This window comes from Synchiropus splendidus, chromosome 1, assembly GCF_027744825.2.
Source record: "Synchiropus splendidus isolate RoL2022-P1 chromosome 1, RoL_Sspl_1.0, whole genome shotgun sequence".
Lineage (NCBI taxonomy): Eukaryota > Metazoa > Chordata > Actinopteri > Syngnathiformes > Callionymidae > Synchiropus > Synchiropus splendidus.
In genome coordinates, this window is record NC_071334.1 from 60,104,657 (window position 1) to 60,118,221 (window position 13,565).

Genomic DNA, 13,565 nt, shown 5'->3' on the forward strand with positions numbered 1-13,565 from the left:
GTTTGGCTGTGACAAAGTCATAAACCAAGTAATGCTCTGTCCCAGACTCGCCTCATCCCTGTCCCAGCTCCAGCCCACAACAGGACATCAAACCCTGGAGTGGAGGTGTGGAGAGCGAGCACCTCCCCTGTGACACTCTACCACGGTCCAGTGCGGAGACAGGAAAGGTTTTACACCTCAATATGAAGAAAAAACAGTCAGTAAATGTAGCGTTATACACAATAACAAAGCGCGTCGTGGGTCAGCTGATTGGTAGGCGCATGTTATTTATGGTTCTGGCTTTTTTTGGGGGGTGTTCGAGTTGTGGATTTTCGTTCGAAATCCGAAGCAAAAAAATCTCGAAATTTTTGTTCGAACTCCGATTTGTTGGAATTCCAGGATGTTCGAAAACCAAGGTATGTATAAGGTGTGTGTGTATTCCCTTTAGAATTCCTTTTACAATATATTCCTTTTAGAATTGTCTTCCCACATTTCGCCAGTGGCTCCTAAGAAATCGGCATAACGCACATGGGATGATCGTTAGCTGTACGCCATGTGCGCGTACACAGACGATATGACAGGTCATTAACTGCACATTTTAAGTTTGCGTTTGGTATGACATAAAATGGTACATTTCAGTTCTCATATTCCCGTGCGCGAGCGGGCAGTAAGAGGCGCTAAAGCCTCCTCTCCTCCCCCTCTCCTCCCTCTCTCCTCCGGGACTCTCCGCGCCGCCGCGCTGCTCCTGCAGCGCCGTCAGTTGTGGAGAGTCCACGACCAGACTCGGAGCTCAGGACACGCGTCGGTTGGACGTCACGAAACCACGTGTATTTAGAAAGTCTCGCTCAGTGAAGTTGTAAGTTAGAACGACGGGCACACCGTCACTTTGAGGAGTTGTTTTTTTTTTGTGTGCGCGCCACTGTGCGGCGGTGTTTTCACCCGAGTGTCCCTCGCCTCTCAGCCCGTGGATGAAGCACTCGGGCTCGGGATCAGAGCGCGGCTGGAGCCGCCTGTCGTAGAGCACAGAGGCTTCTTTTCAGACAATGAAGATGGATTTATCTGCGCTGATCTTGCTCTCCGTGCTGTGCCTTCCACCTCTAACTGAAGCAGCTCCCTCTCTGACCACCGAGCAACTCGACATGGGGGTGGTGAGTTTATGTTCTGTTCACTTTGACTTCCATTTGAAACGCTTGAGCGAACTTCCTGCGATCCCCAGTGGATCGGTCCAGTTGCTGTCAGTGAAACGGTCGCCTCAGAATCGAACCACGCTGTCGTGTTCCTGGACACTCACTGACTGGAGTCGTTTCCGGCTTTGAAGTGATTCATTGTCAAAATCAATTTGTCATTGAATGCAATATTTATACTGCAGTTAAGCGCATTTGTCTACTGGTGACCTTATGAGCGATTTTAATCCTGATTGTAATTTTACATCTCAAAACGATGAAGGAAAAATAGGGAATTGTGTTGAAATCTACTGAAGTGACTTAATTTAAAGAATGAATAAATAAATATTTTTCATGTATTTTGTCATTCTGTCCTTATTTAAAGGAGTCTATTTCTGTTTGGCAATGATCACTTCATTTTTAAATATCAATGTCATCTGAAGTTCAGCCTTTTTGGAATTCTCACAATGCAGTTAAGTTTATTATGTATTGGGCCAAGTAGTCTGGACGCCTACATGTTTATCAAAGAGCCACTTTCTTGCAGCTATTTACCTCCACATGGTTCATGGTTCTCACGTCACCTCATGTTGGATCAATATGAACATGTCCTTGTTTGCTTGTTGGACAGGAAGCTATGTCCAGATATGGTCAGCTTGTGATCTGATTCAACAAGTCGAAGCTTTGAAGCTTTCAAGAGGCAGTCTTATTTTCTGGCCCACCTTCAGATTGACGGGTGACAAAACAGTCTTTTATGTTGCCATTGTGATCATTGCGATTTCTATTTGGGCCCGTAAAGCTGCCACTTTAGTGTATTTCAACACAATTCCCTAGTTTTCCTTCATCATTTTGAGATGTACAATAAAGTCAAGATGTTGTTTTATCCCTCGGTTGTTCTCTGCTTAAATTATATGAAGGTCATTTTAAGGCTTTAGATGCCACTATCACTTAACTGGGGCAGGCAGCATTATGCTATTTAAACAGGCCACGCTGCAAATTTGAAGCTGATGTAGCTACCAAGACCTGTAACTTCACAAGACCTGTAACTTCAATCTGAGTGACATATGCGGGGATTGTTTCATCTGCCATCTTCATCCGCCAGCAGTACATACTGTCAAAACGGTGACGGAAGTAGCTGGACTGTGGAAAAACATAGCGGCATATGCAGCAATACATCAGTGTTCACAGTCATAAACAACAACGATGATGCCCAGTCATCATTGCTGTTGCTTCAGAGATGAACAAGAGCGTCTCCAGCAGGCACCTAGAGGGGCATCTGGGTGTCCTGGGGACTGAAAGTGGACACCCTGTTCTCTCAGTAGGATGCCCTAAATTTCCGAGTCGTGCCACTTTAATGCCCTACTCATATTGTCATAACACTGGTTTCCATGACAAGGGTGTTTCTGCCTGGTAATTTCACGTATACAGTATATGGTCCAAATTGGCAGATTCCTTTATGCAACCGTAGCTTGGTCATTGGATGCCCCATATTTGCCTACCAGTGTAATTGCACGGTTATCCTCGCGAGTTGCGACGCAGCATAGAAGTTTGATGGGATGTCACACGCTCATGACAGGAGGAAAACACAGGTACGTTCCAAACAAATTGTTTACAGAACTAACTGACAGGCTTTTAATAGGTGGAGTATTTTGGCATTTTTTGAGACTATGTGATTCGTAAACTGCACTGGGGGGGTGGTGGGTGGAGGGTCCACACAGTAACCAAAATAGTGGAACAGGATCAAAATTCATTTGGTTCGATTTTTTAAACAAGCAGCAAGCTTTTATATGTGTTTTTAAAAGTTGGTGAAAAATGTTGCTTCTCAAGAACAATGTGTACATTTTATTTTATTTCATTCAACACACTGCACCGAACTCCTTGACTCTTTCTCCATTCGATCTCACAAAAAAGACAAAAATTGCTTGGAATGTGAAATCACAGGTTGCAGGACGTCTGGGTGTCCTGAGGACGTCCATCCTGTAATTTCCATCCTATAATTTCACCGAATATGATCGAAATTCACAGATTCTCAGCCGTAGCTCGGCCACCATATTCGTTTACCGGCATAATCCCGGGGTTATCCACATCTTGTGAGTCGCCACACTCACGGCTTGGAAGCCCGCTGTGACTGATGAGAGGAGGACATGCAGATGAGTTCCAAACATTAAACAGTCATTTACAAAGCTAAATCATAGCTTTGTAATTGGAGGACTATTTTGGCACAAAGCTTGTTCCCTTCGCCCCCAAGTGCCGAGCCGTGCAGCGAGCTGTGCTGGGGTGCGTTGCAGTTTGCTGCATGTCACCCAGCACTTGCCAAATGCGAGCAAAATAGTTTAACAGTTATCAAAATTCACATGGTTCTGTTTAAGCAAGCGGCAAACCTTCATATGTATTTGGTTTGAACGAATCAATGTTTCAATGTGTGGAAGTTTAGAAAACAGATGAACTGTTGCTTATCTTGCATAAATATATAAAGGAAGTTGAACTAAACAGACACTTAGCTTGTAGTAAGGGAAAGAATGATTATAAAAAGATTTTTTTTTTAATTAATCAGGGTCAGCTGAGTAAAACTGCTTCCCAAGAGACTCCGGCATCTGAAAGTGTTACTGTGGCAACAGCAAATGAGTTCAACCTTTCTTATTTGACTCAGATGTTTGTTTTTATAAAAAGTTATTTTTGTACAAATAGATGTTTACAGCTTGTTGTTGTAAAGTCAGTTGTTGACATGGCGTGTCGGGAGGGGACTGGGCTCTGGGCGAGGTCCTAGCTAAAAGCCTGGTGTTACAACTGAAATAACTTCTTCGAGGAGTCTAAAATATTTGGCTGTTGTTAATGTACTGTGTAACACACAAGTAGGGCTGCCACCATCTGATGAGGAGAACTCTAGACAGACAGTGAAATGTTGAGCGAAGAATGTTGGAGATGGTAGCAACAGAAGAGGGAGACGATCACTGACAAACAACACATATTATACATATTACAGGGTTTTAAATTGGTTATTAAATGTTGCATTTATGGGTGAGAGACCCAGGTGACGCGTTTGTTTTTCCTGACTGACTCTGAAGTGGGAGCAACCCACTTTTGTCTGCTTTGATAGTTAAACTGAAGAAGGCTACAAGGGAGCCCCTGCAAGTTTTGATGATTCAATTTTGAACTGCCACAGTGTGGTTAGTAAATTGGGCCACAAACACGTTTGCCGCGCTTGAACAGTACAAAATATTATTTTTGAAGTGCAAAATTAGTCTTTGTTTTCACATCTTATGCAGTCCAACCAAATTGATTTTTCACCATGAGCAATCAGTCATGTATGAGGGAAAAACAAACCTTATAATAACAAAATGTCTTCTTGTGTCCGACTAATGTAAATAATAAGAATTTGAAATTGGTGAGCAACTGTTCACCCCTGACCTCTCAGTGGAGACACTGCACAGATGGTGGTGGTTGAGATGCTGGTGTTTGATCAGGAAATCCTTAAAGCAGCCGCACAAGCATCTTATCAAACCAGAATACGGCAAGAACAAGAAACACGTGGGCGTCGCTGGAGTTCTGAGCTGATATTCACTGTCAGGCCCACACTTTGGCTCATCAATGCCAGAGAATCTGGGTCGATTCCTTGTGAGATTCTCAACTCTTCTCATCATGTTTGTGCAACTTCTCTAAACCGCAGCTAGTTTGGACAAGCTACGTTAAGCAGATTTTCACACCCAGGGTTCAAAAACATTTCAAGAGATCTGAGCTGGAGATTTACACTGTCAATCAAGAGAGCAGCACAGGTTCCGGGGGATTGTTTCATGTTGTGCTAATTCTGACGTTCCCCACCACAACTTTTGGTGTCAGCAAAAATCTGCCCTCATATCTCCGCCATATATTCACAGTAGGCAGCCTGCCTTTTATGGAGAAGCTGATGTGAAACAGAAATATCTAGTGTCAGTTGAGGAACACACTTGTCCACACGCTTCGTCCATTTTGTCATCAAATTTTCCCTTTTATAGATTAAAGCAATTGCTAAGAGGACGTCACAATTCGAGTCTCCCTAACAAGGACTCCGCAATAGTTGTGTGCATACAGACAGTTAAATGTATGTCGCTTTGAAATATAACCGCTGGTGCGCCATACCATGTTAGCGGTGCTAGCTGCATTCATGTCAGTGTCTGCTTGCTAGCTCATATTTGCTTGTCACACAAATCAAACCAAATGGAAAAAAAAAATATGGTGGACGACAGATGACGGCCATTTTTTGATCTCTTGTTTACGGTATTTTACATTCAAAATTCTAAAATATGTAGTGAAATCAGGCAGATTTATTGTGTGTACCCAGCCCTATTGTCACGGAGTCAAGGATGTGGAGCGGGACCCAAGTGCAAGTGGTGAAAGTCACAGTGAGGCAGGAGCGAGTCAAAAACAAATATTTTAATAATTAAGCAACAAAATCACAACTGAAAGCGTCACCGAACCGGGAGAAACAAAAGCAACGACTGAATGTCCAAACGGAGTAACCAAAACTAGAAGAAGTCCATAAACATGAGTAAAAAGCCCAAACAGAAAGCGTCACCGAACCGGGAGAAGCTAACTCAAATCTGGAAACTGAGAGACGAAAGCACGATGAACGGAGATAGTCAAAAAACATACCAGGAAACGCAAAGAGACAAAACACTAAACTCAGGCACCAGGGTTTAAGACAGAATAATCAAAATAAGCTAGCTAGCGCACAGAACGAGAGAACGAACAAGGAGAGCCACAAGAACCAGGAGTTACCACAGGGAACAAAGGAGAGCGTCATCACAGGGAAACAATGGGAGTCGAACACAGGAACTACAGGAGACAATCTGGCACACGGTGCTGGAGTCCAGGTGTTTTTGTACATGGGTGATCAGGGGTTGATTGGCTCCATCCGTGTGCCAAAGGAACAGGAAGAACGGAGGGAGAAAACAAAACCAGGACTCACGTGAGAAAACAAGAGCAGAATCATGGCACCTATATTTACACTTTGTTTCTTTGTGTAATGCCATTTTCAATCTTGAAATGGCACTATGGAAACAGACAGAAAGGATCAAACTGACACCTGATTAAAAAAAAATAAATGCCTAAATGGTTAGGAACACTACCTACAGACAGACTGGCCAAAGACTTGAAGACATACATGGAGATGTTGAGTTTGTTAATTTATTGTTCCTGCACTTCTGTCTGTGACCTGTAGAAAACTTTGGTCAGCTCCGTTGTGTAACATGTTCTTTATAAATAAAATGGATTGGATGTGTGGGAGAAAGCAAACTCTGCTGGTTATGTGTCTCAATGCAAAGAATCTGCCAAGGTAGGTGAGAGTGCCATGTCTTTTTTTCTGAATAATGCCGTGAAGACATTTGTAAAACAAAACTTAGTCTACAAGCTTGTCTTCCAAAATATTATTTTATTCCTGACGTTTCTATGCCATCATCAGCAAACCTCAAGTTAGGGTAAATATCTGGGTTATTATGGAGAAAGACACATTTGATGGATGGATCATTGAATATTGATGAAATCAAAGTAAAGCAAATGCTAGCTCTCCCTGGGGTCAGGTGGTTTGAACAGCAGACTGCCACTGGCCCCTTCTCAAGAGGGAGGCAGATGTTTTTGTCCTTTGGTGGTGTTGGCTTATTGGACAGCTTGGGGAGTTGATCAGACGGCCAGATGAGCACCCGTCCTGCTCCCTCGTGATTGAACGACTGAATTGATGAAATTGCACCGAGCTGTTTGGGGGCAGGTGTTTAATTTTTTTAGAGAGCGCTTAAGTGGTTACCCCCGGCACAACCCAGTTGTGTTTAGAGCTGCCTGACATTAGGGACTTGGGTCTGAAAACAAGCAGCTGGGAAAGATCCCTGTCCTACACGTCAATCTCATTAGACCCCAAAGAGCTGAATCGATGGGGGATTTTGGTGTGTGTGTGTGTGCGCCACCTGCAGTAGTTGCTGTGCACCGTAGCTAAAATTAAGTGAACTATAAAGCAGCGCCTTCTTCCTATCTGGTTTGATATACATCAGAGAAGGAGCAGGTTGATGCCACGTGTCTTTGTTTGGTGTCATCTGCTTGATTTAGTTCCTCCTCTGTAATGCCTGTGTGTGTAACAGGGACACTGTGAGTGTTGTGTGTAATGAAGACTGACAAGTTGTGTTCTCTGGTTCTGATGGGAAAACTTGCCAATCCGAATTGGCTGGATAATGCCCTCAATGAGAGTCCCATCTGGAGCGTGGAACACAGAGCTTAAAGAAAACAAAATCAAGTGAGTGGCAGAAGCTCCACCCAGTTTCCTTTGCGGTCCCTCATAATGTTGTTTTAACTTGACTTCATGCCACCGCTGGGCCTCATTCATACTTTTTTTCTGTTTCTACTTCATGGAGTTCTTATATTCTTACTGCCTGGCTTTGCTTTCTTCTCCTGAAATGTGTGGGTTTCTTGTCCGGGAGCATTTGATTCATCAGAGCTTCCAAAGAACCTCCAAGCTGAGCCACATGATGACATCATGAGATGGTCTCAGCATTTTTTAAAGAATCCTCAGGATCTTTTCTTTCTTTCTTTTTTTTTTACATAATAATGGAGTTTCAATTTCTGAATACATGTACTGTATAACCCCCAATTTACACTGGAGACAGAGGTGACACAGAGGAATCTTATCAAGAAGAATGAATTATTTTCAGTCTGTCATTTTACAGTACACCGCAGGCTGAGCTCTGCCTTGCGCCGCCTCAGATCGGCGACTGTTCTATTTTTCAAGCTCTCTCTGCGCTGATACCGCTTCAACTTGGAGTGGAGAGGATCGTTCAGACAGGAAAACGGCTAGGAAAGCGAACACTACGTGGTGACGTTGGGAATACTTTATTGTGAAAGAGCAGTAAAACAGTACGTCACAACTGGCTGGTGTGACTCACAAAGCCTTCTCTAAGCGTTTCTGACATGGAAAACAAGGCTTTTTCTATTGGAGGTCGAGCATCAGCCCATTCATTCACTACAAAGACATTAGAAATGAGCCTTGGCTGAAATTTCCGAATTTGTTGGTGGCCCACGAGAGTCATTGCTCATTTTGAGAGCAAGCGCATCACTGACTACGGTTAGATACAAAGCACAGCCCGACTAAGGCAGAAGCTCGATTAAGCTGTGGAGTGAGTAGTTCACCACCGTAACAAAGGGTGGCGCTGTAAGCTCTTCAGTCCTGTCAGTTCCTGTGACCATAGAGGACGAGCATTCAATGTTGAGAGTTAGCGAGGAGCCGACTGTTATATTGAACTCTGTAGACAGTGATAGTGCTGACAGGTTAACAAGTTTAACTTCAGAGGTCCAGAATCGTTGCGTCGGAGCGGCGGTTCAACACCATCACCGTCCTTCTGCAGTTTTTGGCTTAGCATCGGGGCCAAGTCCAGCATGCCAACTTGTTTTACATGGGCAATGTGAGCTCACAATGGTTGGCCTGCGATAACCCCTCAGGTGCGAATCAACCCTAAGCTAGATTCCACTATGCTCTATAATATCATGACCCTTAAAGAGTAGGATAGCTGGCAGTGTTTCTGCTTCAACGTTTAATAGGCCATTCTCAAACTGAATGTCAACAATTAACCACAAAATGTCCTAAGTATATAAGAGTATATAAGTGATTTGAGGCAGTGTCAATGGAGGAGGAAAACCAAACACAGTTTGATCTGCTTCCAGTAAAAACAACAAATTACCTGAGAAAAACTTTTCTGTTCCTTGTTAAAACATTGGCTACAATTCAATGTTGACTAGTGTTTTCTGTCCTGCCAACAACTTAACATCAGATTTTAAGTTGTTGTTGAGGTTCCCTTTTATAGCATCACAACTAAAGTATTTATGTTCATTCTCCCTTATGGAATGTCATGGGAAAGCCTGTGTTTAAAATTCTACGAGTTATGTTCAAACAGAATGTGGAAAAAATACTCAAATACCAAAATATAAGTTTTAATGATCAAAGATGTTTACCCCAATAATGAAACTAAATAATTCAAACTGTGTCTGGTGAATTAAAAAAAACATGATTTACCACCGTTTCCATGTAAATGTAAATAGTCTATGAAAGTTGTGTGGTTGTCTCTATTTCTGTGAAATGTTGCTTTAAGTTATATTCAGGTGCTCCATGGCAGCATGTATTACGTCTGTTAAGGCCATTCTCTTTAGTGTCTGACTCTTAACTGACTGGCACTGGCGGCACCACTACGTGTGTTTTAATGTGTGGCAGCTGCAGCATATCTACAAGGCAGCCTCCATGGGTGACAGATGAATTTTGATGGCTTCTTGGTTTAATGTTTGCTTAGGGCCTTGTGGTTAAATGGCTTACTGTTCAAACTACAGGTCAAGGAGTCATTAATTTTGCATGTGAATTTGGTCTTTGATGAAATCGGTTGGTGATCTGACCTTCTGCCCGAGTGAGATGTTTTGCATGGAAATTGGCTCCTGCATGAATAATTGGAGGCTATATAAATACTGTCTTCTGAATCTTCATTTAAGAATGGACTTCAACTGGTTATTTTCTGTGAGAACCAGCCTCTTCTAATGAAAGGTTTATCATCACTATCGACGGCAAATATCATGTTTGTCAGTGTTTCTCTTCTGCCCAGCCGCACGCGAGCTCCGCGGCGCTGGCACATGTTGACTTCATGACTGGAGCTGGGCCACTTCAGAGCGCCCCGTATAGCAAACCTCTAATCAACTGCATGTGGACGGTTCTATTTCCACTGGCTGAGCCACAGCCCTCCTTCTCGTCTGTGACCAGATCAAAGTTTTAGTGGCTATTGCTATTCAAAGGACCGGAGCTCATAATTGCAGTGGTTTCTGGTGGTGTGTCGGCCTGCACGCAAACGCCAAAAATAATCTGTAGCTCAGCCGACACAAGTGCTGATAGAATACTTTGATTGCCAGATCAAGAAAACCATATAGGAAACATCAGGCCTCCTCATAAATCGCCTCAAGAATTGGCTACGTTCGAGCATACTTGAGGTTTCTGTGCGCCTGGCAAGATTATCGTGTGTACCACTGTGTGAGATACTCAAGACCCCCGATGATCTCAGTGTATCACATAGCTAACATGTGCAACGAATACTGTTAACTACTCAGACAACTTGGTGGCAATTCCCATCAGGAGCGAAGCAGTTGAATTACGGTCACTGCTAGTGTGTATTAATTCAAGATCTTTTTTGTTTACGGTGACGTCCCTTGTGCCGGCGCTTTAACTGGGTGAGTGGTAATAATAGAATCTGAACTATGCCGGGTTTAAAATACACATGCAGCTGTAAGCTCTCTGTGGTGTGCATACATGTGTGCTCATGCATGTATTTTGGCCCGTGTGTAACAGTTGTTGATGTTCCTCAGTAATGAGCCGACAGTGAGGCCTCAATGGTAACACACAGCTTCAGCGAACAATGGAATATGAAAATGGATGCTGCCGTTTGTGGAAGCCTTAGATACCAGTTGCAAACAACACCACGTCCTTGTTGATAACATTTGTATTTGCCATAGTATTCTAGTTGTAAGCATAGAAGAAAGTTTTAGAGTATTCATTTTACATTCTAAAACGATGTACTGTGTTCTTAGCATTTTATTCTCGGGAGAGGGGTGAATCACAAGGCTGGATTGTAGATCCTTAACATACTTCCTTAAATGCGCTGGCATTAGTCACTCTTGGTTAATATCAATGATCAAAGATTTGTCTACGTGTACTGGGCCTCTATGCCGGTAAAGTGTTGAGAGAACTGTGGCTGTAACAAGTTTGTGTCAGTACGTGGGTACAAACTGAGCGCATGTACTTACAGTCCTCTGAAAGGTGTCGCAAAAATAAAAAAATCTACGCCTCTTGAACTTCAATGAATCCAAAATGTTATTTTCCGTAATGCAATATTATAGTCATATGTCTGCATTCTACCGGGTGTGTACACAAAACTATTTTAACCATGACAACAAAATAAACACATAAATGTGATGAGAATTGTTTCCCTGCAAGCCACTATAATTCCTTGGTCTTTAACACTATTTGACCTGCTACCTGCTAACAAGAAGTACAAAGCTTTATTTTTGAATAAAAGCACTGAACCAGGCAACCAGTAGTGTTTGAACTGTTTACATACACTTATTGTGAAATTCTTCACTCACACACTTTTCTCCCAAAGGATCATTGTTCATTATAGTGATAATAGTTCTGGGTACCCACAAAATAATTGTAATATAGTATAATACGGATACTTAAAAACTGCATTTAAGTACGGGTATTTCGACTTTCCACTTTTGACAATGGAGTCCTTCTTTGAAATTGGAGTTCCTGAGCTTGAATTTACAAATAATACAGATAACTAACTTGCATATGAAAAGTTTGTCTGTTACATTTTTATAAAAAGTAAGGTTTGAAGTATTTCACTGCAGAGAAAGGCATCAAATATTCATGTCTCCTGTGACAAAAAAGGCTCGATAATGAGACTTATTCTGAACTTCCATTCATGACCCCACCTGCAGCTGGGATGTCTGAAACCTGACAGGGAGATCATGGCTGAGGATCATTAGGATGGAGGATGGCCTCGCTGGGGAGAGTATGATGAGGTGTCACAGGGGTCTAAAATAGAGCCAGTTGTGGCGACTTTGTCAAGACTGACAAGAAACCTCTCATCTGTTTGTGTCCTACTGAGCAAAACTACTGTGGCAGTTTCGTGTCGTCGCTCATGAAAGGACATCTCACTTGAATGTGCGCAGATAATCCTGCTGTGTTTTGTTGGACTCTCGAAAATGAGATGCTACCAGCACAGATAAAGGAGATTTGGCACAATAGAAAGGTTCCATGAATTAACAAGCAGCTGGAGCAAGATGGTCCCAGAAGTCTCCGAGAGAACATTTGTCATGGTGTTTGTCAAAATGTTAAAATATTCCTTTGCAAATCACATAGCAAGACTCTTTCTCAATTCACACCAGCATGGTTTTGTAAGACGGATGCTGACGCTGAATGAAAAGTGGAGTATCTTATTGGAAAGGAAGAGCTAGGAAATCAACTATTCATGTCAGTTAACCAACCATTTCTCTCCTCTCTTTTCACTCTCTGTGTGTCCAATTTCCTCTTTGTATTCCTGTCCCTTCACTGTCTCCCTCACTCCTGACTACCTCCAGGAACAGACAAGGAATTGTATCTGAGCTCTCTGAACAACCAGCTGTTCCTAAGCCCAGGATTAAATAATTCACTAAAAGTGGCATTCTAATCCTCATCGTCACATTCTCGCTCACATTGTTCTTGTTGCTGACAAGAAGTAGGTTGTTGTGATATTTTTAAAGATGCATTGACCCTCGTGTCATGTCTTCATCATATTGTTTTTGCACATGACAAATATCTCCTCTGGAGATCGAGCACTTGAGCAGGAGGGGATTCCAACTGATCTGTGTGAAACAGTCAGATGGAATCCAGCCACCATCTTCTGCCTACAGCACAACAATATATATATATATATATATATATATATATATATATATATATATATATATATATATATATATATATATATATATATAAATGTGTGTGTGTGTGTGTTTGAGCAGCCAAACAAACCAAATGAATCAAATTTTGGGGGGTCGGATGATACTTTCTAGATTTCAGCGCATGCCATGTTTCAGTCTGAAATCAATGCGAGGACATGAGACAGGTGACGGCATCTAGGAGTGAGATTTACTCCCCAGTATTGAAAGATAGCGCTTTTATTGTCATCAAACGTCTCACTCAGATCACGCCTTGAATGGCTGCCTTCCGTTCCACATCACATTGGAAGTGGGGATCGGTCAGCTCTCCCCACGTTTTTTGTCGTAAACATTGAACATGTTTAACATTTGTCCGCCTCGACTGCTTCCACAGCCAAATATTCTCTTTACACACATCAGACCTCTGGATTATTTTATGGAATAATCTTCTAAGATTGATAAGATAATCAGGCATACATGACATGTCACTTCATATGGAAAAAAACTATGATAAACTTATCTTTCCAAACTTTATCCATGTTGAACCTCTGCGACATTATAGGTTTGATCTTGGAAAAGGGAAAAAAAAGGAGGTGAATCGAGCTGAAAGAGAAGCAGGCCTGCTCCAGCAGAGAAGAGAGACGCAAATGAATCAAAGTGAAAGAAATTCAAGGCAATTTCCAGTCTGGCACCGCCTTGCAATCTAGCTTCAATTTTCTGTGCGATTAAACATGTCATTTAAGCTTCATGTCACCACCAATTTCTCACCCTTTCTATCCTCTTTTCTCCCTCTTTGATCTTATCTGTTTGCACAAATGAGACTAAATCCTTTTTCGTGCCCTAAATGTGTTTATGTTGGAGCGATGGCTTCAGAAGCACTTCAGTCAACAAACATCCACTCCCTGGATCCTGCATCATCCTGATCTAACACTTTTTAAGCAAGCAGTGGATGTTCTCTTG

The 13,565-nt window shown here is 42.4% G+C and overlaps 1 protein-coding gene across 1 annotated transcript in view; it reads left to right on the forward strand.

The window, feature by feature from the left end:
- The first annotated feature begins 754 nt into the window (after positions 1-754).
- LOC128752925 (matrix metalloproteinase-17-like) overlaps positions 755-13,565 on the forward strand; it is a 56,339-nt gene continuing 43,528 nt past the window's right edge. The window contains exon 1 of the mRNA XM_053854729.1: positions 755-1,127. Within this exon, the coding sequence (XP_053710704.1) occupies positions 1,023-1,127 (105 nt within the window). The 5' untranslated portion in view covers positions 755-1,022. The remainder of the gene's footprint in view (positions 1,128-13,565) is intronic.